Source organism: Solanum lycopersicum, chromosome 6, assembly GCF_036512215.1.
Source record: "Solanum lycopersicum chromosome 6, SLM_r2.1".
NCBI classification, from domain to species: Eukaryota; Viridiplantae; Streptophyta; class Magnoliopsida; order Solanales; family Solanaceae; genus Solanum; species Solanum lycopersicum.
In genome coordinates this window covers 32,193,572-32,219,765 of record NC_090805.1, presented here as the reverse complement: position 1 = coordinate 32,219,765, position 26,194 = coordinate 32,193,572, and the positions used below count along the sequence as shown (strand labels likewise).

Below are 26,194 nucleotides of genomic sequence, written 5' to 3'. Positions count from 1 at the left end.
TAAGCCGGAATAGTCCAAAACGCCCCTTAAAATAATTACAGAAATCCGACCCAGCCTGGGATTACGCAGCCTGTGACGGGCCGTCGTGCCTGCGACGGTCCGTCCTGCTGCTCCGTCACAGAGTTCAGAGACTCCATTCCATTAAAGGGTCTGTGACGGTCCGTCGTGCCCACGACGGTCCGTCCTGCCATTCCGTTACGAAGTTCAGAGAGTCGATTTCAGTACCCAATTTTCAGAATTTTAAGTATTTTGGAACGAGACACCCTCGACGGTCCGTCGTGCCCATGACGGTCCGTCGTGGGATCCGTCGTCTCAGCCAGTTTTTCCAGAAATAAAATTTGCTGCTCAAAACGACTAAACAGGTCGTTACAAAATATTAGTAACGTATTAAAAATATTCAAAAATGTTCTCCTTCCACAACCAAATTTGTCCTTTTTCCACCTATTGAGTAAGACAAACATCTAAACAAAGCACTAAAAAACTTTACAAATCAAAAGCAAACTAAATAATTGGCCAAGTCCACTAAAAAGATTGTAGACATATATCTATATATTTATAATTAGAAAATATTTTTTGAGTTATTTCTAACATGTTAAAGGGTATTTTTTTTTTATCTAATAGATAGAAGGAGGGACAAATTTAAACCACATCCTAGGTGGAGGACACTTTTTATTTAATATGCGGAAAGGACATTTTGAAATATTTCTAATATGTTAAAGCTTTTTTGAACCGTTCTCGAAATTCTTATAGTAATTGGTTCATCATAAAAGTAATTAGCATATGCTCAAGCACAAGTGAACATAACTAACTCGACTAATTTTAAGAAAGTAATCTAACACCTCATTCTAATCTTGAAGATAAGATTAAATATTGATCTTATTCAAACTAATTGATTTACTTTTGTAATAAAGAGTAAGCTCTAAATCACAAAGTTGAGTGATATATTTGTTCTATTTGATTGTGTTGACAAACATTTTAAAAATATTCCCAAATTCATTGCAAAACAAGTTGCAACAAAGACCTTTCTTCTCCAAAATTGAAAAGATAAAGAGTTTGATTGCAACTAATAATGCTAACTCAGTCTCTTGAAAGAGCTAACCCCCATCCAGCTATCCCAGTACCGACAGAACAAGCAAAACACCTCTTTTGAATTATCAATTTTGGAATTGTGAGTTAGATGTTGAAATGAAACTGCGTTTAACTGCATAGTTCAGTAGAATTTTTAATACAACCGTCATATAATATCATTAACTATATCTTCTTCTTTTTTTGGTGTCAAATGGCAGGTGTAACAAACAATTAGCTCGTGAACAGTTCCATAGTGCAAGTTCACGATTTCGAATAACATAGCTTGCGCTGGGTGTACTAAACCTAATCAGTTTCCAATTAGATTGTGTATTTGAACTTGTATCTACGAAGCCAATCTTCACCTTTTTCATAATAATCCGTTCTACTGAATGTTTGCTCTGGGAATTGCATAGCAGCAGCATAAACCGAAGCACCACGCCATGCATCCATAATTGGATCTGTTGCTCTGACAACCTCTATAGGAGTTCCACATGGTCTGATCATCCGAATTCCTGCTTCCAAGCGCTCACCCACACCTGCGTAGAGACAACTCCCGCCAGTCACAAGTATTGAACTTGTCATTTTATCCTCCAACCCTTGTACCCAACTAGGCAACCTTCTCAATGACACTCCAACCATTTCGTCCAACCCCGACTGGTCTATCCCAATGAAGTTGGGATTGAATAAAACTTCAGGACATCTAAACCTTTCAACCCCAAGTATGATTTGAAAATCCTCCTTTGTTAGAGGACGGAAACGTGGCGTCTCTGAGGCAGACGCGCCAGATTCTGATCCTGGAAAAAATGTAGGGTCGATCTCCTGTCATAGGTTACATCAGGATACACCTTTAAAGAACAATCCAACACAGAGACTAACGCCAAACAAAGTGTCAAGAAAACATACTGACCTGAAGCCTAGAGGAGATGCGAGCCAACTCAGTTTCATCATGATCTGGCTTATCATCGTCATCATCGTCATTATCTCTACTCATTAACTTGTAGAGTTGCCAATCTTCATCCCTTTGACCAAATGTATCTTCACCTTTCCCTCGATCAAATGCTGCTGTTGTTAACAGTCGCATCCTCTCTCTTTGGGCAGCATTCAACCTCTCCCCGCGACCAACACCTCCAGAAACATTATTATTGCCATTTGCATTGTTACCATTTGTCTTCAATCGCTTTCGCTGCTCAAGTTTTTCAGAGAGCTCTTTATATTTGGCTCGCAACTGCTCCAAATAGCGTTCTGGGTTTTCCCTACACAACATAAGATGAATTTATGAAATAAAAAGATATTGAAACATGAAGTATCGGAAACAGCCTCTCTACCTACACGAGGTAGTGGTAAGGTCTGCTTACACTCTACCCTCCCAGACCCCACTTAGTGAAATTTCAGTAGGTATGTTGTTGTTGTTGGTGTACTGAAACATGAAATATACGACTATGAGCAACACTGTACCTAATATATATTATTTTTCGCCTCAACTTTATAAATACATATATCCATTTTGAGAAGAAGTAGATACTACAACAACTCATTGTAAACAAGTTGAATAATGCTACAATAAGCTAGCTCAAGTATTATCTGACAAGAAATATAACATACATGCGCTTTTGTTCCTCAAGTTTCTTTTCCTTCTCTTTTTCTAACTCCTCCTCCAGACGCCTTTGTTTTGCTCGTTGCCGTGCTTCAGTTGTGGATTTCAGGAACACTTGTCTTCTCTTCTCCTTGAGCTATTAACAAGTTTAAGTATTTCCATTTTCAGTTGAAAAGTTTTAATCTCAAAAAATGAAAATAAATGGAAGATGATTGTGCACAATGCTGGCCAAGAGTAAAATGGAAGAGACAATTGCAACAATAAATTTAGTTGCAAAAGCTCTTTTTTGTTTTAAATCTACTACATAAAGTACCAGATAAGTTAAGTGACAGCATACGGGAATTACAGTATAGTATCTCACAAAAGATGAGCTTTTAAAACATTACGATGACATGAGTTTATTTCTCATACGAAGTGCATTAATGTAACACCACAATATTCAGAAAGTGAAAGGAAAAAGCCTTGGATATCGAGTTCTTCACCATCACAAAGAATTTTCAATATACAACTGCCCAACAACAGTGACTAACAATATGGCGATATACGAGCATACCTGCTCCGCCGAAAGTTCATCATCAGGTATATCAATGAGATAATACTTCTCAGCTGCAGAAATATCCACTTTCTCTTCACTTGGAACTTGCTCACCCTTGGCCTTCCGAAGTGATTGAGTAACTTTTGCAAAAGCGGATTCAACTTCACGTTTAGAAGCATAACCTCTACTCGCAAGGAACAACACAATTTCATCCTCCTCCTCAATGTCCTTGAGCTCCTCTAAGAGGAATTCCAAACCTTTTAATTCATTTTCAAGTTCATTTATTTTTGAGGATCTTTTCGCTTCAGCCATCTCACGCAATCTTTGACTTTGTTTCTCCTTCAAAGCTGCCTTTCTAGCAATTTCTTCTTCTGATGGAGGCTCTTCGACTGGTGATGGAGACCAAGGAAGTTGCCAACATCTGGTTTTATCTTCAGCTTCTTTATCCCCCCTCTGACACAATAAAATAAAATATTTTACCTCCGTTAAGCAGACTAGAGAGGCTGGGGAAGAGACGAAGTTCTAATGACCTGAAATAGTTGAACCTCTGAAGCATAGTCTGCAGCTATGTAACAATGTTCCATCTTCAATTCTTCAACCCTTTCCCATGTAAGCTTTGATCTGTTTAAGCATTTAAGAAATGAAGCCTGAGAAACAGCCAAAAGTTCATAGCAACATCATGACTTTCGAAGAATTATAACACCTACATGTGATGAGGGTACTTGAGTGAAAGAAGCTGCTTCAGATAATCAGTGACATGGTATCCACCAACGTTAGTTCGACAGCACGCTTCATAGACAGGCTCTCCATTTATAAACTGAAAATAAAACAAATCATGTCATATATTTGAGAAATGAGAGCCTACCACTAGCAAAAACTGCATCATGATATGCCAAGCAGAAATTTAGCCTGAAAGTGCATAGGGTCTTAAATTTATCTCTTTCACATACACCTGCTGAAAAATGCTAAAAGGGCCAAATTGCCCTTCAACTATGAAAAATGGGGCAACTTTCCCTTCTTTGCAAATTGTCCCAAATTTGCCCTTGCTGTTAGTGAAGTGGGTCATTTTCACTCTTAAAAACTAACAGAACTCCGTCTCATTTTTTAACTTATCAATTTATACAAGTGAAAATAAAGATAAAGACCCACGAACGTATCTAAGCAGTCCGACCAACCGAATTTCCCATTCAAGTCATAACAACAGACAACTATTTTTTCTTTCACTATCTATCAAAACTTTTGATTTGATAATTGCCCAAAAGGCCTATTGCACTATCTGAACTGCATTGTGAAAAATTCCAAACCCAAATGCGCTAGTCCTTTCTCTTTTAACTTTGTTAAGAGAATTGCTGATTAAATTTTAATTCTTTGGGAAAATATCTTAAAGTTCTTTGAATTAAATGAAAAAAAAATATTCCAAACAGCTTAGTAGACAACCATTTCTTTGACATAACTACAACTACTATACAATATACTTTTATCATTGTTCCTTCTCTATCTTTGTTTTGTACTCTCATATCTATAACCATGCCTAGAAACCAACCCAATAGTTTATGTGAATTGCAAGATAGATACGTGGAACGCGTTGGAGATCAGAATGTGGTTCAAATTGTAAGTGATAATGAGCAACTTTGTGTTAGCTGGTAAGAATATCTTGCTTTAAAAAACTAAGTTTTATGTTTTACTTTCTAATATCGATCAAAGTCTTGATTTCTAAATTTTAACATATCTATTTACCCTTTTTTTTCTATAGGTCAACTGTTACAGAGAAAAAGAGCACACATATTTTGGATGCCATGTGCAGCTCATTGTATAGATCTTATGTTAGAAGACGTAGGGAAGATTCCTATCATCAAGAAGACCTTCCAAAAAGCAATTGCCCTTGTCGGTTTCATTTATGGATACTCAGGAATCTCAAATATAATGAGCGATTTCACTAAGAATAAATAGTTCTTTCAAAATCCAGCTATTGAGAATTGTCAAGAAGTAACAGATGGGTTGTATGCTTGTATTGAAAAATCGGTTCCTAGCACTGAAGTACAAGACAAGATCATATCAGAGATACCATTGCACACAAGAGCTGAACAACAATTTGGCCTTTCTATTGCAAAAAGATCTAGAACGAAAAGATCTCCTGGTAAGTGAATACAATAACATTTAGATTTCATAATTATTTAGTTTATATTTATAAGTTTACTTAATACTTCTTACTTAGTACTTGGGTAATAACTTATACTTAATGATGTCTACATAACTCTTTTACAGTTGAATGGTGGAATTTATATGGTAATTCAGCTCCCAATCTCCAATAATTAGCCATTAGAATTTTGGGTTTACGGCTAGTTCTGCTGGATGTTAGCGTAACTGGAGTGTGTTTGAGCATGTAAGTACTAAGTAATCGTAGTGGTATACATCATATTTATTAATTTTTCTTTGCATAGTTAACCAATTAGACTAATTTACTAACACTAACCAATGCAACACAGATCCATACCAAAAAAAGAAACAGACTAGAGCATCTAAGATTGAATGATCTAGTATATGCTACGTATAATCGTGCTTTAAAGCTCGTTATGACTTGCGGAGTGTCATTGATCCATTTCGTTGGATAACATTGATCATAGTAATGAATGGTTGGCTGGGAAGATGGGTAAAAATATGGAAGCAGAAGATGAATTGGTGTTTGGTGATGACAAACTTAACTTGGGGTGATGTTTCAAGAGCGTCGAACAGTGAGGATGTGTTGACATACACAAGGCGACAAAAGAGACGGTCGGAAGTTATTACAAATAATGGCTCAAGCTCCCGAGCTCCACGTGCTGACAGAAGATGAGTTGATTAAGATGAGTCAGGGGAAGAAGAGATTGAAGGCTATAAATCTAATGATACTGATACCAATGAGAATCACCCTATTGAGGAAGATGATATGGAAGAATATTATTTTATTAGAAGTAGAACATATAAGAAACACATGTTTTGATGAACAAACTTCATTATAAGCACTACATATTTACTATTTTTGTGTCTATGATGTTCTCTCTCTCTCTCTCTCTCTCTATATATATATATATATATATATATATATGTATATATATATATGTATGTATGTATATATATATATATAATTTTATTTTATTATTATATAGAAGAGTGAAGTGGTAGGACGACCAGGGTAAAAATGTAATTTTATACTAATAAAAATCTATTAATAAAGATAGCAAGAGAGACAAATAATTCTAGAAACATCTCTTTGTATATGAAAGTGAATGGTGATCAAGGGTAAAAATGTTATTTCATACTTACAAAAATTTACCAAGAATAATAACAGGAAACTAAATAGTTTGATAAACATCTTTGATTAATGTTATTTTTATCAACACATTTTGTTATCACTTCACATTTTTTATGAGTTATTGTGATATCTATTCATTACTCTATTTAATTATTATTCTAATTAATTCCTAATAATTTTATATTCATTATGCTTACTAAAAAGGTCTACTTTAACATAAAATTTCATTACTTAAAAATATAGTTAATTATTTTAACCTTTATTTTTACTCTAATTAATGAACCTGAAAAGAAACAAGTACGATAAAATTAATAATATATATTAGATTGAAATTAAAGAATAATTCAAATTAATTTCAATATTTTTAAAAATATATATTTTAAAAGATGTTAAAAAGTAACTTTACAAATAAAATGTGTAGGAAGATATGTTTGTATTTAAAGTAAACTACTAGATTATAAAAGTGTAGTTCTTCATTAAAATATATCATCAAATCTGTACTTTTACTTGATTTCAAACATATTAATCTAAAGATGTGTTTGATTTTAAAAGTTGAGGACAATCTACAGTAATATGATCATTTCATATATATTTCATTTTAAAAACTATAAATTGTATTTTTAAACTTCACTTAAAACAAAATTTTCAAGTGGTAAATTTCCTCCACAAGTTACATGACTTTTCAAAAAACTACAAATTATAAGATTTTTCTAGAACCAGTCTATGACACAAATAAATAGACATTAATTCATTCTTCATTTCATTCATTCTTTAATTTTCTCCCCTCTCATGTCTTATACCAATAAATTTTTTCGTCCTTTATTTTTTGTTGCGTCCTAAGTATTACACTTCGGTATAGATCTCTTATTAGGAAAACCAATAATGCAGTTTCTTTTTCAACATTAAAAACTACATTTCGATCAATTCTCTCTATAATGACTCAACTTTCAACAAAATTCAACTAATCCACACTTTTCAGACACCCTATCAGTTAACATGTTAAATTCAATTTCAATCACAATTACTTTTCTCAAAATGCTTAATTCAAAAGGAACCAGTGAAGTGAGATAACTCTTCAAGAACAAAAATTTTCAACAATTTGAGAAGCATGTTATGTCATTTCCTCTGGTTCTCTTCGGACTTTTCAATTTCATGGCGTTGCTTTTTTTTTTTTGGATTGTAGAGATAATTTTTGAAGTATCTAATTAACTTGATTTCTCTTTTTATGTATAATCTCAAAACTTCACGTAACACATGATTAATTTATTGAAAAACATACATTTATTTATTACTATTATTTTATCATAGTTCAAATCATTTTAAGCAAGTTATATAAATTATTATATTAACTACCTCATGTTAAATTACTGCAGTATATATTATATCAACTGGTGCTATATTTTTAAATCCTCTTTCTTTGATATAAAACATTAATCCATCATGTTTATTAACTACTTTGGAAAAAATTCTTTATTTATTATACAAAATTGTTCTCCTAATTTTAATAAATATTAAGACCAAAGTCATAACTTTTTTTTTCATTCTTCTATTACTTCATAAAGAATGAGATGATTCATTATAATTTTCATCGGTCATTATTTTTAATAAATATTATGTTTTATTGTTATTTCCTACCATGTTTATTTCAAAATATCATAATAATTTTTCTTTTAAAATTTAATCAAATTTAGATTATAAAATTGTAATATTGGGCCCGTAAACGGGCCATTCATTATCTAGAGTGTGTGTGTGTGTGTATATATATATATATGTGTGTGTGTGTGTGTGTGTATGTATGTATGTATATATTTGCGCTTTTTCTAAGTGAAGCCCACACTTTTAGTGCGCTTTGGGCGTTAAGCTGCATCAGGGCTTTAGCGCTTTTCACTTTTGACAATACTGGCATAGTGTGGGACTAGGATTGTCTATACTCAAGGTCTATTGAATAACATTATATAAAACCAAACATGGTTCTGGGCTCTAGTCTCACCGCCATTCATTATCAAAATAAAATATCATGTTTTTGACACATTAAAATGGAATCAAGCCTGCAGGTGAGGGGCATGTGGAAGATTAAAAGGTGCTCTCTACCATTTTAAATTTTTACATGAGATGGTCACACCATGTCAACGCCACCCATAATTTTTTAACCCTTTCAAATAGATAAAAGCACAATGCTACTACTATGTCAATTCATTACAGCTGCATGATAGGACTCGAAAGCATACCGGGATGACATGAGATGTGGTAAATCCTGAGGTGATTGCAAGGCCTGTATCATTGCAAATTCCAAGCTGTTGGTTGTATTTGTAGCTGAATGCAGCATCTACACCGAATGCTTCAAGACAGAAAAAAAAATGCCTATCGTGACCAACAAGTTCACATAAATCATAAATGCCACAGAAAGTCATGCTCTCAATTATCAACAACAAACTGTTGTTTGGTCAAGTGAACCAAGTAACTATTGTCATCAATAAAAGAACTTTTAACAAGGTCATAATAAAACAAAGCAACCTTTTGGTTTAGGATGATAAAAAAGACGACATGATTACATGAACACCATACCTACTGAAGGAACTCCATATGACTCAAAGAGCAGCTCAGCCATTTTGCCACGAGATTGAACTGGATTGCAAGCACATTCAGTAATTAAGATAGGATGGTCAATCTGCCCTGCCACCAATTTGAATAAGTATTGGTTTAAGGGACTGCAAGCTGAAGTTTAACAACAGGATATATGCAGCAAAGATTCAAGGCACAGAATCAGGGTTTGCCTTTCACCATATTTTAAATATCTTAGCTTTGCCAGTCCAAATTATTTTGTTCTCAATAAAGATAATGGTTCTTAATTCTTATGATATAATAGGGAACTGAGGATGTATACTTGGAGAATTCTACACAAGGATAGGCTTCTGCAGAAAGAGCATCTAGGCAGCTGACTGGACCATCATATGTGCTCCAAATCTTCACAATGTAAAAAGAAAAATGTTTCATTTATGTCTTCAAAAAGAATCTTCAACACCCTTGCACAATTTTATTCCTCTCTCGATATTGTCTAAATAAGTGACAGAGCAGTCAAGTCTCATACTCTCCTTATATATCAGTAGCAAATCTCTGACTGTCTGTCACATCACCCACTGAACCCCAAATATACATGCTATGCACCATTACCTATGCCAAAATAATCAGTTTGGAAGTGAAAAGATGGATCGTAGGGCAAATAGCTTGAATAGTGGTATCTCTGTACATAAATGGTATAATGTGTACGCCTTATGAGAAACAAAGGTATGCAAACTTTAAGTGCATCTCTTCATTTATATATTTGCAATGCAATCGCGACAATATTTCATCATCCAATTGTTTAAGGCCATGACTTGATATGGAGGCACATCAATTGACACGGAATATCTTACAAGGGGGAAAAGAGAGAGAGATGAGAAAAGAGGATAATGTCGGAGATTCCCCTTTCCAAAAATAGTACATACCATACAACTTACTTTTGTAAAGTATAAATATTTCGTTAAGGTCAGACAACTTTTACCATAAAATTTTTTCTGCCAATTTTAATGAGTTTATGAGGTGTCTTTTTTATTCGACATATATGTAAAACTATATGGACCTTATATGATGCTTGATTAGTCCACGTTCCTTCAATTTCTTTTCTGTGTAAGCATATCAATTTGCATCCTGTTTATGCTTCCTAGAAACTACAGTTGGATAAAAATTATGAGGTAAGATAAAAGATAAAAAAGAAGACAAAATAATTTGACAATTGACAACAATTATCAAACCTCAAAGACCAACAAAGACAGTTTATATCAAAGAGAAGCAATAGTCAAAGGAAAGGCCACAACAATGATTTCAGAGCTTCTGTCGAAAAAGTAAGAACCAAAAGATTCTAAACAAACCAAGCTGAATATAGTTACATCGGGTCTATCTTATCCTGCGAAAAAGTTGGATGAAAGCTAGCATATACCTGTGACTGATCAGCACCTAATCGATCAAATCCAAAGTCCAGGATCTACATACGGAAAACATAATGTGACATGAGTACCTTTTCAGAAAACATAACGGAAACATGAATAATGCACACAAGACAAAGTAATCCCTAACCATCATTTGTTTCATATGTCAGACTCAGGTTAGCAACATAGCAGCACATAAACAAAATTTATGCATCCAACTATCTACACCAAGAACACCATGTATGGCATCAGTGCCAGCAAAAAGTAGGGAATGTATCATTGTTGACAAGTGTTGTGTTACAATAGGTCGTGCATTAATATTCTAGTCAGATTGCACTGTCTTGACAATCTAAAATTAAATCATGAATTTGCCTAGCCAGCTTGGCCTAACATCCAAAGAGGTTACAGTTAAAATCCAAAGAGAATGTTCTCTCCTGATAAATAGGAACGGGTCATAGAACACAGTAGTTAAACCTAATGTCTAGATAAATTGTCAGCTATCCTGATAGTTTCATACTCTGGTAGATGGTTAGATCTTTCTATCTTTATTTCAGGGGAGGGGGTTCGGGCATAAAATTTATTGACATCACAAATATCATGGTCAAGCTTACAGACATAGAAAAACCATTTACCCAAATACTATCCCCACAAAATAGAAAACCCTTACATATTCCATTATCTCAAACTGATAAACAACATTGCTCTCAAATGCTGAGCGAGGTCCTGAACGCGTGCAATCAAAGTACTTCAGTAGCACAGGATTGTGATCACCAACAACTGTTACTGTTTCACCTGCAATATGATAAGGTAAGCATAATAAAACCCTGAGGCTAATATTCACCTATGAAATGATGATGTATTATCTGCATTCAGTATTTAAAAACATGTTCATGGTAGGTGATGTTTAGCAAGAATAATTTTGATCATTTCTTGACCAAACATCACTACAGACTGTTCACTGGGAACTTTTTTTCCCTGAAAACAGTTCTGTCCAGGACAGCTCTCACGCACCTCAACTATTTAATATTATCTACATAGGAGTTGTTTAGCACGAAGTAATTTAGATCATTTCTTCACCAAACACTTCACTATAATCTGATCATCTTAGAACTTTTTTTAAATAAGATTGAGTTCAGATCAGGTCGCTCGCACCTCGATAAATCTACCAAGTGCCATTGGCACAGGTATGGAGTAACTCTATCCACCAAGACTTATACAAATGGGAAGAAATCACCTAACTGTTTTTTTTCTAAAAGGATTTGAACCATAGTCGCCTTTGGTGCATTTAAACTTCATTGACCTTAATGTCATACCCTTGTGTACTTCATTATTGAACTTTATTAATCATAATTGGATAATTAAGCACTAGTCATATTCGAAACTTACAGTAAACTCACCATCCAAACTGGTCCTGACATTGCCTCCAAAAGAGTTATCATTTTTACATCAACTACCAAAGGATCAATTAGTTACACGATCAGTAAACGTTTGATGATTAGCTAAACAAGCCTTTAGTATCAATCCTATCCTTCATGTGCGGAAGAGAAATCCATCACAGAGGATAATATAACAAGCCTAATGACTCAACCTAATGTTCCAGTTATGCAGAATCGAGAGTACTTTAGACATCCTGTTTGAATTGAATGCACTCAATGAAGCAACTCTAACTCAAGACAACCTGATTAGAAGATCCATTTGCACAGTTAATAGATGCTACATGTGTCTGATGAATATATCGACTTAAATACCTCTATTTTTTGTATAAGGACATTGCACAATAACAGCAGATAGTTGGAACACGTTTATCTTCTTTTGGACTCCTCTGGGTTATGCCAGGTGGTATCAAGGATGCACATGTGAGCTGGAGCACTTGGCAAATTTAATTTTGAGAAAAAAATAGTTAAAACACTAATTAGCAATCTGAACCAGTTTTGAATCCAACCAGCCAAAATAGACCCAATAGCTGACCCAACCAATTCATTTTTATTCTAAAGAAAGCCCAAGTGCTCATATTTTCGTTCACTGGTGGTTTTTCACATTTCATATGTTACATGTTGTTTTGATCAATACAAACTTACTAAGTGAATGTAATGTTATTTTTTTATGTGAAATTTGAGAAGTGAATGGTAACTAAACTAACTTCCCATTATGTTGTAATTGTTATTGGTTCCATGTACTTTAATAATTACTTCAATTTCCATGGCCTTCTGTGGAATCTTTCAGGGTTGACCCACATTTGTCCTGATCAAGAAGACTGTTTGAATTTTTGATCCATGAATAAATATCGTCAGGTACACTCAGAAACAAGAAATGATTCTTTTTTACATGGAAAAAAATTGTGAAGATTCTATAAGAGGTGTTAAGTTAAACCTCCCGAATGTTCCTTTCACTTATCAAAAAGAAAGTAAAAGCAGCAGGATTAACATTTAACAAGATAGAAATCTAGAGGCAAGTCAAACAGTTGAAAATACTAACATCACTTGTTTTATTGCCACAACTGGTAAACCCACTGGGAATCACACACCCCTTCTCAATTAGCTAACTTAGGGTGTTTTGGGTAGTACCAATTAACCTTACTTCAAAAAATTTAGAAAATAGTTTCTCTAAGAAAACAGATTCCTTAAAACGGAAGAAATGACTTTCCTAGCGAAAGTAGAAAAAATTAAGTTTTACAAATAGCATTCCGCAGCGATTTTGTCCTCCCAATCCTCCAACACACTTCATTTTCAACCTCACTCCACTAGCTCAGACCCCTACCCAACCCGTCCAATAAATAGAGATGACAACAAAATAAGTAGATAACACACTTATTTTTGCATTTTCCTTTATAATCTAAATGTTCCTAGTCTAGTAAAATCATGAAAAATGTGGCTCCAATTAATACACATAAACATACCAGTCGTTTTGTGACGAGGCCTCTGAACAATATTCCGGAAGATAACGCGAGGTTCATTCTCACCTGCCCACCTGTGAATTACCAAGAAGCGGAGCTAAAGCACAGGAAATACAGATACAAAACAGAGAGAGTAATTGGGAGATTTAGGAGTAAATACCCAATACGGAAATAGGAAGCGCCATTGTCAATGACAATAGGGTGACTTGAGTTGAAGGAACCGTAATCTAATTGCCTCTCTATTTTCGATATGAAAGGCATTCTTCCCTTGTTTGCCTTATTCTCCTTCTCTTTGCTCTTCTCTTCTTCCTCTAAACGCTGTTGCCCTAGCTTAGCTTCATCAGAAAATTAAGGGAAAGGTGTCAAATAAGTTACGCTTTTGTTATTGGCGAATGGTGGGTGACACAGTGATCATATCAAATTCTTTTTAAAGCTGGCATCAAATTAATATTTTTAAAATATTCTGATCTTATATAAAATATATAAAAGGATATTTTTATAATTCAAATCAAATCATTTAAAAAGAAAAATCTTCCCTCCTCCTTCTCACTCTTATTTTCTTCATCTTCTTCCTTAAAAATTTAAAAGTCCGTTGTTATTCTTCCTGTGCAGTCGTTACTCTTCCTCTTCAGTCTTCCATTACTCTCCAATCTAGATTTGTACCGTGTTCGACTAGAAATGAGTAAGTTATTTTTTGAAATACTTTACAATTTTCGAAGTTTTTTTCTTGAATTAATAAATAATAAAATTAACTGTAGGTGTAAAAACTGAATAATCGACTTAATGGTGTGTATTATTATCATTTTTGAAAGAAAATCAGCCAACTCAAAAAATCCTTATTTTGAGGAAATGTATCTGTAATGTTATTATTCAGTGAAAAGTCATTTTTGTAGCTCTTTTTGTTCTTTTTTTTGGTCATTTTGTTGATATGATTTTAGCGTATGTTGCCACATTTTAGTGATATGTTGGTCATCTGTTGCCACATAAGATTCAAATGTTGCAATAATCTATACACATGTGTCAACATATGATGTATCTGTCGCTACATAAGATGTATATGTTGCGCAACAGCAGGTACATATGTCGCAACATATTGTTAATTTATCGCAACAGACTAACCATCGGTTGCAACATACTGCTAATATTATTTTATAATGAATTGTGAAATTGATATGTTGGTCATCTGTTGCCACATAAGATTCAAATGTTGTAATAATATGTACAGATGTATCAACATATGATGCATTTGTTGCTACATAAGATGGATATGTTACGCAACAGCAAGTACATATGTGGCAACATAATGTTAATTTATAACTACAGACTATCCATCGGTTGCAACATACTGCTATTATTATTTTATAATGAATTGTAAAATCTCAATATTTTTTATTTACTTTGTAGATGAAATGATAGAAGAAGCTTCATCCATGACAACAACTCAATCTTCTAACATGAAATGCTCATTTTGTCTATGCGAAGAATGTGAGCAGCAACATGATTATTTTATTAGTCGTGTTAAAAAAACTCACTAATATTTTTAAGGAAATATCTCATAATATTGATGTGCAAAGATCTAAGAAGACTTCACAACCTTTGAAATGTAGGAGGTTGAAAAATCTATTTCTCAAACACTTTCTACGATTATTGAGAAGAAAGAAAAGGAGAAGAAGAAAAAGGAGGAGAAGGAGAAGGAGTAGAAGGAAAAAGAAAAGAATGAGGAAAAGGAGAAGAAGTCAAATGAGGAGAAGGAGAGGGAGAAGAAGGCAAATGAAGAGAAGGAGAAGGAGAAGAAGGCAAAACAGGAGAAGGAGAAGGAGAATAAGAATAAGGCAAAGGAGATGGAGATGGAGAGCAGAAGGAAAAGGAGAAGGAGAAGGAGAAGCAGAAAGAAAAAGCGAAAGAGAAAAAGAAAGGGAAGAAGTTTGAAGTTGTCAGTTGTGATGTGAAGCGATGATATCAATTTGAAGGTTTTAACATTGACGGTGAGGGTCCAACTAAACTAATGTCATCCTTCTCGCAATGGGTAAAAGAGGGTCTTTACAAGAATCATGAAAAAGTAAGTAAAGTAAAGCAAGTAAAGTCGTTCAACTATTATTAGAATTTCTTCTTGTTGTCCATTATATAATGATTTATAATGATTACACAATTGCAGAGGAAACAAGGAGGATCACTACTTAGCCAATTGCTCAAAATTTAAATTTGACGAACTTGATTTAGTAGTTGCATTTTCAATGAATAAGGACTGGTTCTACGTAATGTCTCAATCCAATAGGTGTTGGAATGATGAGGTAAATCCATGCTAACTTTTATATGTAATGTTTAGTACATGAATGTATACAATTAAATTGATACACTTGTTTGATGCATGTGTGCAATATATGGATATCATATTTTACTATTTGCGTAAGAAGTCGAATCAAAAGATTCCGTCTGAATAGCAATATACCACCACTAGTTGTTCTTTCAAAACATACATTGAAAATTTTAGTGAATATGAGGATAAAATCATTGACATAATGAAAGGGTATGCTATACCTTCTGGAACGCCTTGACACTTGACGGATGATGTTTATGTCCCTGTAAATAGTAATGGAGAATTCCATTGGGTCTTGGCAGTCATTGCATTGAAGGAACGGTGCATAAAAGTGTACGATTCCATGTCCTCAAATAGGTCTAATAGAAAACTATCCTCCGAGATTCAAAAGATGGCTATAATGTTGCCAAAGTACCTTGAGTTGAGTGGATTTGTTGAGCAAAATTAGGGAACCAACTGGTCAGTTCTTAAATCTTACCAAGGAAAGAACAAATCTCACCCATTCGAAGTCAGTCATGTTACTGGTATTGCCCAACAAGAAAGCATTAGTCTGTAAGTATCACAATATTATTTTGTCTTACGACTATCGAAATGTGATGTTATTATATTTTCTGATTGATGATATACTATGCAGAGATTGTGGAATTTTCGTTGCTGCATACGCTGAGTATTTGAATTGTGGAATTTTCGTTGCTGCATACGCTGAGTATTTGAGTGATGAATTACAAGTACCATCATGTGGAATTAGTGCAGACACCCTTCGCTTGAGATATGCTTCACTCCTATGGAATTATGTGATTGTAAAGGCTTGAAATGGTTACGTTAGTAACAATGAAGACCCAGAGATGCGTAGAACTAAAAAAAATCTAAGATCGATGAAAATGTTGAGTTTACAACCATTGATTAGATAGGTGGTTATGTATATCATATCATTGTGAATTACTTTTTTGTTGATAAGTTGTATAAAATAATTGGTGAAGTGTTAATTAAAATATAATTTCTGTAGTAATAAGCATGACAAAATTATATGTTGCAACAGTTCGTATATATGTAGCAACAGATAGTATATATGTAGCAACATATGTCACAGTTTGAATTGTCAAAATTAAAAAAAACGACTTTATTTTTCATTTCTCTCTCTCCTCTCTCCTCTCTTCTATAAATGTCGTTTAGTATTTCACTAGATTTATTTATTTATACTAATTTCTCTTCTATATATGTAATTTCTGTAGTAATAAACACGACAAAATTATATGTTGCAACAGTTCATATATATGTAGCAACATATGTCACAGTTTGAATTGTCAAAATTAAGAAAAAAATTAAACGATTTTATTTTCATTTTCCTCTCTCCTCTCTCCTCTCTCCTCTCTCCTCTCTCCTCTCTCCTCTCTCCTATTAATGTCGTTTAGTATTTCACAAGTTTTATTTATTTATACTAATTTCTCTTCTATATATGTAATTTCTATAGAAATAAACACAAAAAAGTTATATGTTGCAACAGTTCGTATATATGTAGCAACAGATATTATATATGTAGTTTGAATTGTAAAAATTAAAAAAAAAAGATTAAACGACTTTAATTTCCATTTTCCTTCTCTCCTCTCTCCTCTCTTTTCTATAAATGTCGTTTCGTATTCCACAAAATTTATTTATTTCTTCTGTACTGCCAACTACTTCTCCTTCTTCTCTTCTTCTCTTAGTCCGTCCTTAACAGATCATCTTCTACAGCAAGACGGTGTTGTTCTCATAATTTCTACTTTATCATTGATATATATCTTCTCAGATAAGGTAACATTTAATTATGATTTGAAATGCATGTGCTTATCTGCTTATTGCCCTGTTTTAACTTGTGATTGTAGCTCATGTGTGTGACTTTTAAATATTTTATTTTTGTGATTGCAGATACAAATATAATGGCTCTTGTTAAATGAAAACTTGATATTGATACATCTGACCAAACAAAGATCCAAAAGAAGGCTAGGTCTAAATTCATAAGAAGAGGAACGAAAATACTACACTGTTAGAAAAACTTGCAACTGAAGCAGTTTCTTCTTCTCAAGCAGAAGTAGAATTTTGTCAAAAAGAATATGAACAAAGACAAGCAGTGGAGGAAGAAGATGGAAAACAAGTAGTTGAGGAACAAGGGAAAATAAATGAAGTTCAGGAAGAATAAGGGAAAAATACAAAAGTAGTAGTTGTGGCACAACAAGAAAAAATAAATGAAGTTCATGAAGAAGAACAAGAACTTCGTGAAGAGTTCAATGCTAGTGGTGATGATGCGATTAAAATCATCAATGCAGACACTTTCCCTGTGCATCTGCAACCTGATGCTAATGGTGACAGCATCATTAGGTCAATCCTGGGAAGACCTTTCGTCAAATTCAGGGATATCCTCAAGAAATCAATTAGAAGATTTTTTCAGAAATAGTTGTTTTGGTCATTTTCTTGTTTTACCCGTTGATCCACTTCCACGTTTTCAAATGACCATCGTGTATGAACTTCTGAAAAGAAGGTTCATTTTTAAAATCCCAATAAGAATGATGAGATTCTAATTAATTATTGTGGCATGCCAGTTTTCTTTGACATAAGAGAGTTTGCCATAGTTACAGGGCTAAAATGTCATCCTCCTGTTGAGCCCATCGCTGAATACATTGTTAAAACAGAACCACGACGAAAGAAAATAGTTAAAGAAGTAGCAGAAGCAAGACAACAATCACTGCCAACTGAGGAGCAGGACTTAATGCCCCTTGTTGGCAAAAACTTTAAAAATTCTGACTTATTAAGTTTGTTGGAACGGGAGGATACAACAAGGAAGCACAAGGAGTCATTGTGCTTACTTTGATTTACACATAATATTCTTTTGCCGAAGGATCCGGGCAACAACATACTTTTAAAGTATGTCAATTTCTGTCAGGATATTGAAGCTTTCAAGAATTACCTGTGGGGTCATGAGAGCTTTCATCTAACTGTCAACTACATGTTGGGGCCTTTAGGAGAAAAGAACAACAACTTGTTTGGGTTTCCATGGGCTTTCATGGTAAAGCTGATTGTTTTTAATCTTTTTATACTATAGTAAGTAATAATTCAACATTTGATTATTGACAAGTTTTTCTTTTTTACATGCCTGGACATTTGAAATCATTCCTTATTTGCACCAAGTAATTGCAGCAGAAGAGAGTCATTCCCAAGGATGATGAGATGGTTGATGGCAAGAACAAAATTACCAAAGAAGGGCATACTCCAGATCTTTTTATCCCTCCTTTTGATGCAGTAAGTTATTATTAGTATATTATAGGCATATGTTGCTACATTTATGTCACATTTTGCTACAAATGATTCATTTGTCGCTACTGTGCCACAAATGTTGCTACAGATGGGTCGTGTGTTGCGACATGTGACACATGTTGCTACAGATCATTCATCTGTAGCAACATTTGTGACACATGTCACAACAGACAATTCATCTGTAGCAACATTTGTGACACATGTTGCGACAGACAATTCATCTGTATCAACATTTGTGACACATGTTGCGACAGACAATTCATCTGTAGGTATAGAAAATTCTTATTGATGACTCATTTTTACTATTTTAGGTTGTCCATCCATGGATTACCCCAACAGAAGAGAAATTTCAAATGCCATATCTAATAACTCTAGGGTTGGTTGAAACTATTTTTGATCCTATTGTGGATAGAGTTAAAATGGTGTTGGCTTGAGCAACAACCATCAAAAGAGAAATAGTTCCTAATGAAGTCAGTAATGAATTAGTTGTTTTTTATGCTGATGATGGTGTTGGTGTTGATGATGGTGCTGGTGTTGGTGCTGCTTGTATTGGCGCTGCTACTTGTGTTGGCGCTGCTACTTGTGCTGGTGCAGGACAACACGAAGGGACTACCTCTTGTAGACGATGTTGTGGCTTTCTCTTGAGAAGTGTAAGAAACATGATGTAGATTCTATCATGTATCTACAAAAATTGAGTGAAACTGTCAATGAATTAAAAAACAAGAGGGGGTGTGAAGGGATTGTATCAAAGAATGTGCGGCATGCATATACTCCAAAGGCCAAGCGGAGAAAAGAATCATTTGACAAGGAAATGCAAAATTTGATGAGGAAGATATTTGGAGAAATTCCATGGGCCGTAATGAAGGAAGAGATGACTGAGTATAAAAAGTTAAATATTTATAGGCATCCCTTTGTAACTGAAAAAGAAGCAGTAATTAAGGTGACTGGTGCAAAGGATATTTGAATGGATTAAAGCATGCATGTTTTTACCGGTCAAGATTTCATGAACATGACAAGCCTAACAGTTTGGTGGGAAGACTGGGTAATTCTACTTTTTATATTATTAACTATTTCTTATGTCTTTTCAGTGACTACTCTTCCTAACTTTATTTTTTATTTCAGTATATTGACGAAATCCTTAACCTCATGCTTCAGAGGCATTGAAAATACCCGGACTACTATGATCCCATATATAGAATCCTAGATTTCAACTTTTGTATGGACTTGCTACATAGATATAATCAAATGAGCAATGAGGCACAATGGCAGGTGGTAAAAGCATGAGTCAGTTACTAGATGACTTTGTATGGGATGATGATATGATTGACTATGTCAGGGTTATTAGGCCAACTCCTGGAGGCATGGATTAGATTGATGCAAAAATGATTTTGACAGACATGAACACTTTGGGTAACCATTTTGTGACTGTCCAGATTCTCTTGCACGAGGGATTGATCAATGTTTATGACTGCAACCTGGTGGTTATGGAACATGACTAGTTTTTCACTCATACAACCTGTCTTCGAGTTGCTGCCTATATTGCTGAAGCAGAGTGGAATAATGAATCATTTGCTAAAGAAGTTGCTTACTCAACCATGGGAATTTAACGGTCAAATAGAACCTATGGTACAAAATGCAAGTGGATCAGCGTGCGGGTCATATTCCATTGCATTTCTTGAGCACTTGATTAGTCAGACAAAATTGCATCTACCCAGTTCACAGTTATGTGACAATCTAATTGAACGGATGCAATATACTTGGGCTAATGGGATAATATCTCAGTGCTTAAAGCCTTGACATTATGCTTGTAATTAAAAACAATGTTTAATTTATCAAATATGTTGTTTTATTTTATCTTAAAGACAATGTAATTAAAAACAATGTTTATTTTATCAATTTATCTGTCACAACATTTGACATATGTCGCTGCAGATGATTCGCCTGTAGCAACATTTATTACATATGTTGCTACAGATGATTATATATAGCAACATTTGAGTCATGCTACATATGATTATATGTAGCTACATATGATTATATATAGCAACATTTGAGTCATATGTTGTTATAGCTGATGCATATGTCGCAACATTTGTCCGTCACAACATGTGACATATGTTGCTACATATGGTTATCTGTAGCAACATTTGAGTCAGATGTTGCTACAGATGATTATATGTAGCAACATTTGTTGCATATGTTGCTACAGATGATTATATGTAGCAACATTTGAGTCATGTTTCTACAAATGATTATATGTAGCAACATTTTAGTCAGATGTTTCTACAGCTGATGCGTATATCACAAAATTCGTCCATCACAACATGTGGCATATGTTGCTACATATGATTATCTGTAGCAACATTTGAGTCATATGTTGATATAAGTGATTATATGTAGCAACATTTGAGTCATATGTTGCTATAAATGATTATATGTAGCAACATTTGAGTCATATGTTGGTATAGGTGATTATCTGTAGCAACATTTGAGTCAGATGTTGCTATAGATGATTTTATGTGGCAACATTTGATTCATATGTTGCTATAGCTGATTATCTGTAGTAACATTTGAGTCATATGTTTCTACAGATGATTTTATATAGCAACATTTGAGTCATATGTTGCTACAACTGATTATATGTAGCAACATTTGAGTCATATATTTCTACAGATGATTTTATGTAGCAACATTTGAGTCACATGTTGCTACAGCTGATGCGTATATCGCAACATTCGTCCATCACGACATGTGACATATGTTGCTACAAATGATTCGCCTGTAGCAACATCTGTTGCATATGTTGCCACTGATGATTATATGTAGCAACATGTGAATCATATTTTGCTACGAATGATTATATGTAGCAACATTTGAGTCATATGTTGCTATAGCTGAAGCGTATATCGCAACATTCGTCCATCACGACTACATAATAATTTGTTGTTTGATCAGGTTTGCAAAACTACGTCTATTTAATTCCACAACTATGATAATTGTATTGGTTGTACACAACTATACAATAATTTTGTATCCTCTACAAAATTCTTCTTGGTAATGCTTAAAAATACAAGAAAAAAAACAAAAAAACACCAACACAGCTTCCAGATGCTACAACATTTGGTCTTTTTCTTCTCCTTTATCCCCCATTCGGTACTTTTTTTGATATGACTTTCATCAACAGTGTCCAGCTCCTTAATTTTGTTCTCCAATTGAAGAATAACGAACTTGGATCGTATATCAACATCTTCACGATCCCTCCATCTAAAGAAGTTGCATGTATTCTCCTAAAATACCACAAATAAATAAATTTTAATTAAAAAAAATAAAGAGATCTGAAATCTCCAAATATTTTAGAAATAAACATACATACACGATATCGTGGACAAGACCAAAATCTGCGACCTGGATTGTCTTTTGACCATGAAGCTTCCATTGAAAGTAGATCTCCATGTTTGCAATACATTTTAACATTCAACATAGTATCATTTTCATCATCACAAATTCGACTTAGTATATCATTTGACATCATACCATTGGAGCATCGAAAATTGGTTTAACCAAAGGCGAATCAAATATAGAATAGTCTGACTGACAGAAAATTAAATTAGATTTGAAAAAAGGCGCCAAAATTGAAGCGGCAAAGATGAAAAATTTGAAAACCCTATTCTTGAAATGAAAATGAAAACATATTCTAGAATGGGTTGGACCTATATTACTTTTTGTTAAACAGAATGGGCTTAGCCTATCATTGGGCCACTTTTAAAAAAGAGTCATTTGTTATAATTATATATTGCAACAATTTCGTTATATGTTGCGAATTTAATAACAGAAACTGCATATGTCTCTACAGATAAAAAATCAAAAAGACACTAATAGACGATTCGATCGATTTAGGAAAGGAAAAATAGAAATTTGAACCAAATTTTAGTGATTTAGAACATAAATACTCAATAATAATTAGGTATAACATTTGGAACAACGATTTAAAAGGGTGTTATAAAACTATCATATAGATTTACTAGGACAATGTATGATGAACTAGTGAGATGATTGTCTATATAAATATAATTGCTATAATATAATGGAGAGTGTTGTTAACGACCATAATTTGTTACTTAGACATGTTGTAGGACTATATATTGGTGCTATATATTGAATTACGTGACAATTTAATTGAATTAAGCCCCAAAAGAGTCATTTGTTATAAGTATATGTTGCAACAGTTTTGTTTTATGTTGCCAATTTAACAATAGAAACTGCATATGTTGCTACAGATGAAAAATCAAGGAGACACTAATAGACGATTCGATAGATTTAGGAAAGAAAAAATGGAAATTTGAACCAAATTTTAGTGATTTAGAACATAAATAATCAATAATAATAAGGTATAACATTTGAAAAAACAATTTAGTAGGGTGTTATATAACTATTATATGGATTTACTAGCACAATGTATGATAAATTAGTGAGATGATTGTCTTTATAAATATAATTGCTATAATCCAATGAAGAGTGTTGTTAACGACCATAATTTGTTACTTAGACATGTTGTAGAACTATATATTGGTGTTACATATCGAATTACATGACAACTTAATTGAATTAAGCCCCAAAAGAGTCATTTGTTATAATTATATGTTGCAACAATTTCATTATATGTTGCGAATTTAACAACTGAAATTGCATATGTTGCTACAGATGAAAAATCAAGGAGACACTAATAGACGATTCGATCAATTAAGAAAAGAAAAATGGAAATTTGAACCAAATTTTAGTGATTTAGAACTTAAATAATCAATAATAAGGTATAACATTTCGAACAACGATTTAGAAGGGTGTTATATAACTATCATATGGATTTACTAGGAGAATGTATGATGAACTAGTTAGATGATTGTCTTTATAAATATAATTGCTATAATTCAATGGAGAATGTTGTTAACGACCATAATTTGTTACTACATGTTGTAGGACTATTTATTGGTGTTACATATTGAATTATGTGACAATTAGTTGAATTAAGCCTTAAAAGAGTCATTTGTTATAATTATATATTGTAACAATTTCGTTATATGTTGCAAATTTAACAACAGAAACTACATACGTTGCCAGATTAAAAATCAAAGAGACACTAATAGACGATTCGATCGATTTAGGAAAGAAAAAATGGAAATTTGAACCAAATTTTAGTGATTTAGAACATAAATAATCAATAATAATAAGGTATAACATTTGAAAAAACAATTTAGAAGGGTGTTATATAACTATCATATGGATTTACTAGCACAATGTATGATAAATTAGTGAGATGATTGTCTTTATAAATATAATTGCTATAATCCAATGGAGAGTGTTCTTAACGACCATAATTTGTTACTTAGACATGTTGTATAACTATATATTGGTGTTACATATCGAATTACATGACAGCTTAATTGAATTAAGCCCCTAAAAGAGTCATTTGTTATAATTATATGTTGCAACAATTTCATTATATGTTGCGAATTTAACAACTGAAACTGCATATGTTGCTACAGATATAAAATCAAGGAGACACTAATAGACGATTCGATCGATTAAGAAAAGAAAAATGGAAATTTGAACCAAATTTTAGTGATTTAGAACTTAAATAATCAATAATAAGGTATAACATTTCGAACAACGATTTTGAAGGGTGTTATATAACTATCATATGGATTTACTAGGACAATGTATGATGAACTAGTTAGATGATTGTCTTTATAAATATAATTGCTATAATCCAATGGAGAGTGTTGTTAACGACCATAATTTGTTACTTAGACATGTTGTAGGACTATTTATTGGTGTTACATATCGAATTACGTGACAATTAGTTAAATTAAGCCTTAAAAGAGTCATTTGTTATAATTATATGTTGTAACAATTTCGTTATATGTTGCAAATTTAACAACAGAAACTGCATACGTTGCCAGATGAAAATCAAACAGACACTAATAGACGATTCGATCGATTTAGAAAAGGAAAAATGGAAATTTGAACCAAAATTTAGTGATTTAGGACATAAATAATCAATAATAATAAGGTATAACAATGAAGAGTGTTGTGTATGACCATAATTTGTTATATCATAATTCAAAAATAAGTACAAAACAAGTGAAGGCAACATTTTTACCATATGTAATATAATATGTTGCCACATATATAATTTCAAAATAAATACAAAAAACAATAAAATAAACATCGTCTTCAACACTGATAAAATAAAGTTATGCCCACACAGTAGTATGCGGAAGAAATTTAACTAGATATTCTAGTTCTAAATCACAAATACACAATTTGCAACGAATATCGTCTTCATCGTCACTTTCTCTAGGCCAACCAATCCCGCGGGCATTTTGTTGGGGTTGATGCACAGTGCAAAAAATGGGTCTTACACCCAAAATTTTTGGTTCTTGCACCCACATTCAATTTAAAATGCACCGCAAATGGTATTGACATCTTCTCACTATTACTCGCATGTAATTTTTCAAGTTGGCAATGTACATCAAGCCTTTTCTCATGGAAATATTGCCTTCAAAGATTGAAATTACGGCAAGCACATACTCTGCACCACGGTGGCCACCTTCTGTTGCTATTTTAACCATTCTCAGTGCAGTTGGACCATTACGATTGAAAAAAATAAAACTATAAAAGAAACAACACATTCAGATTACAAAATAAATTGATTTAAGGTGAAAAAGAACTAAAAACAGTAAAATTACCACGCCTTTTTAGTATAAGGCTTCTATGTTTTTCGATGTTATGCAAATATTCATGAAAGACACAACATGTTGATTCGTCGTCCATGTAGGTTCAGTGGGAAAGCTGACCAATGTAACCTTCTGATACCCAGAACGTTCATTACCAACTTCATTAAGGAACCTAGAACATAATTTAACACTAACTAAATCTTCTAGAGAGTAGGAAGCAACCCTTTCAACGATAAGAATTAATAGTTCAGTCGGGAGGGATTCGAAGAGGTTTAAATTAGTTGAAGCCATTTTTGAGAATGAAGAAGAAGAGAAGAAGAGAAGACAACTTTTGACTTATCTCTCCCTTCTTGTGTTCTTATAAAGGCCAACAAATTTGAAATGTTGCAAGACATGACGTTTCAATAGAGTGAACTTAAGAGTCGTAATTATTAAACAAAAGGTATTATCTAATTGCACACTCCCACGTAATCATAAGTTAAAAGTATATTGGGACAGATGATTTATG

General features: G+C 33.4%; 1 protein-coding gene across 5 annotated transcripts; it reads right to left on the bottom strand.

Annotated features, from left to right (window-relative positions):
• Nucleotides 1-1,144: 1,144 nt before the first annotated feature.
• Nucleotides 1,145-13,793, bottom strand: LOC101260649 (actin-related protein 5). 5 transcript variants are annotated; one of them, XM_004240782.4, is made up of 12 exons: nt 13,508-13,793; nt 13,351-13,421; nt 11,122-11,246; nt 10,466-10,510; nt 9,055-9,157; nt 8,718-8,827; nt 3,905-4,014; nt 3,728-3,818; nt 3,216-3,650; nt 2,671-2,798; nt 1,976-2,321; nt 1,145-1,887 (listed from the first exon to the last, which is right to left on the bottom strand). In XM_004240782.4, exons 1-12 carry the CDS (start codon nt 13,606-13,608, stop codon nt 1,387-1,389), a joined length of 2,166 nt encoding a protein of 721 aa, XP_004240830.1. In that variant the 5' UTR covers nt 13,609-13,793; the 3' UTR covers nt 1,145-1,386. The 5 variants fall into 5 exon arrangements, with proteins under 5 accessions (XP_004240830.1, XP_010322076.1, XP_069155250.1 ...); XM_010323774.4 differs by having other exon boundaries at nt 3,743-3,818; nt 13,508-13,788; XM_069299149.1 differs by having other exon boundaries at nt 9,055-9,114; nt 13,508-13,731.
• Between the last annotated feature and the right edge of the window lie 12,401 nt (nt 13,794-26,194).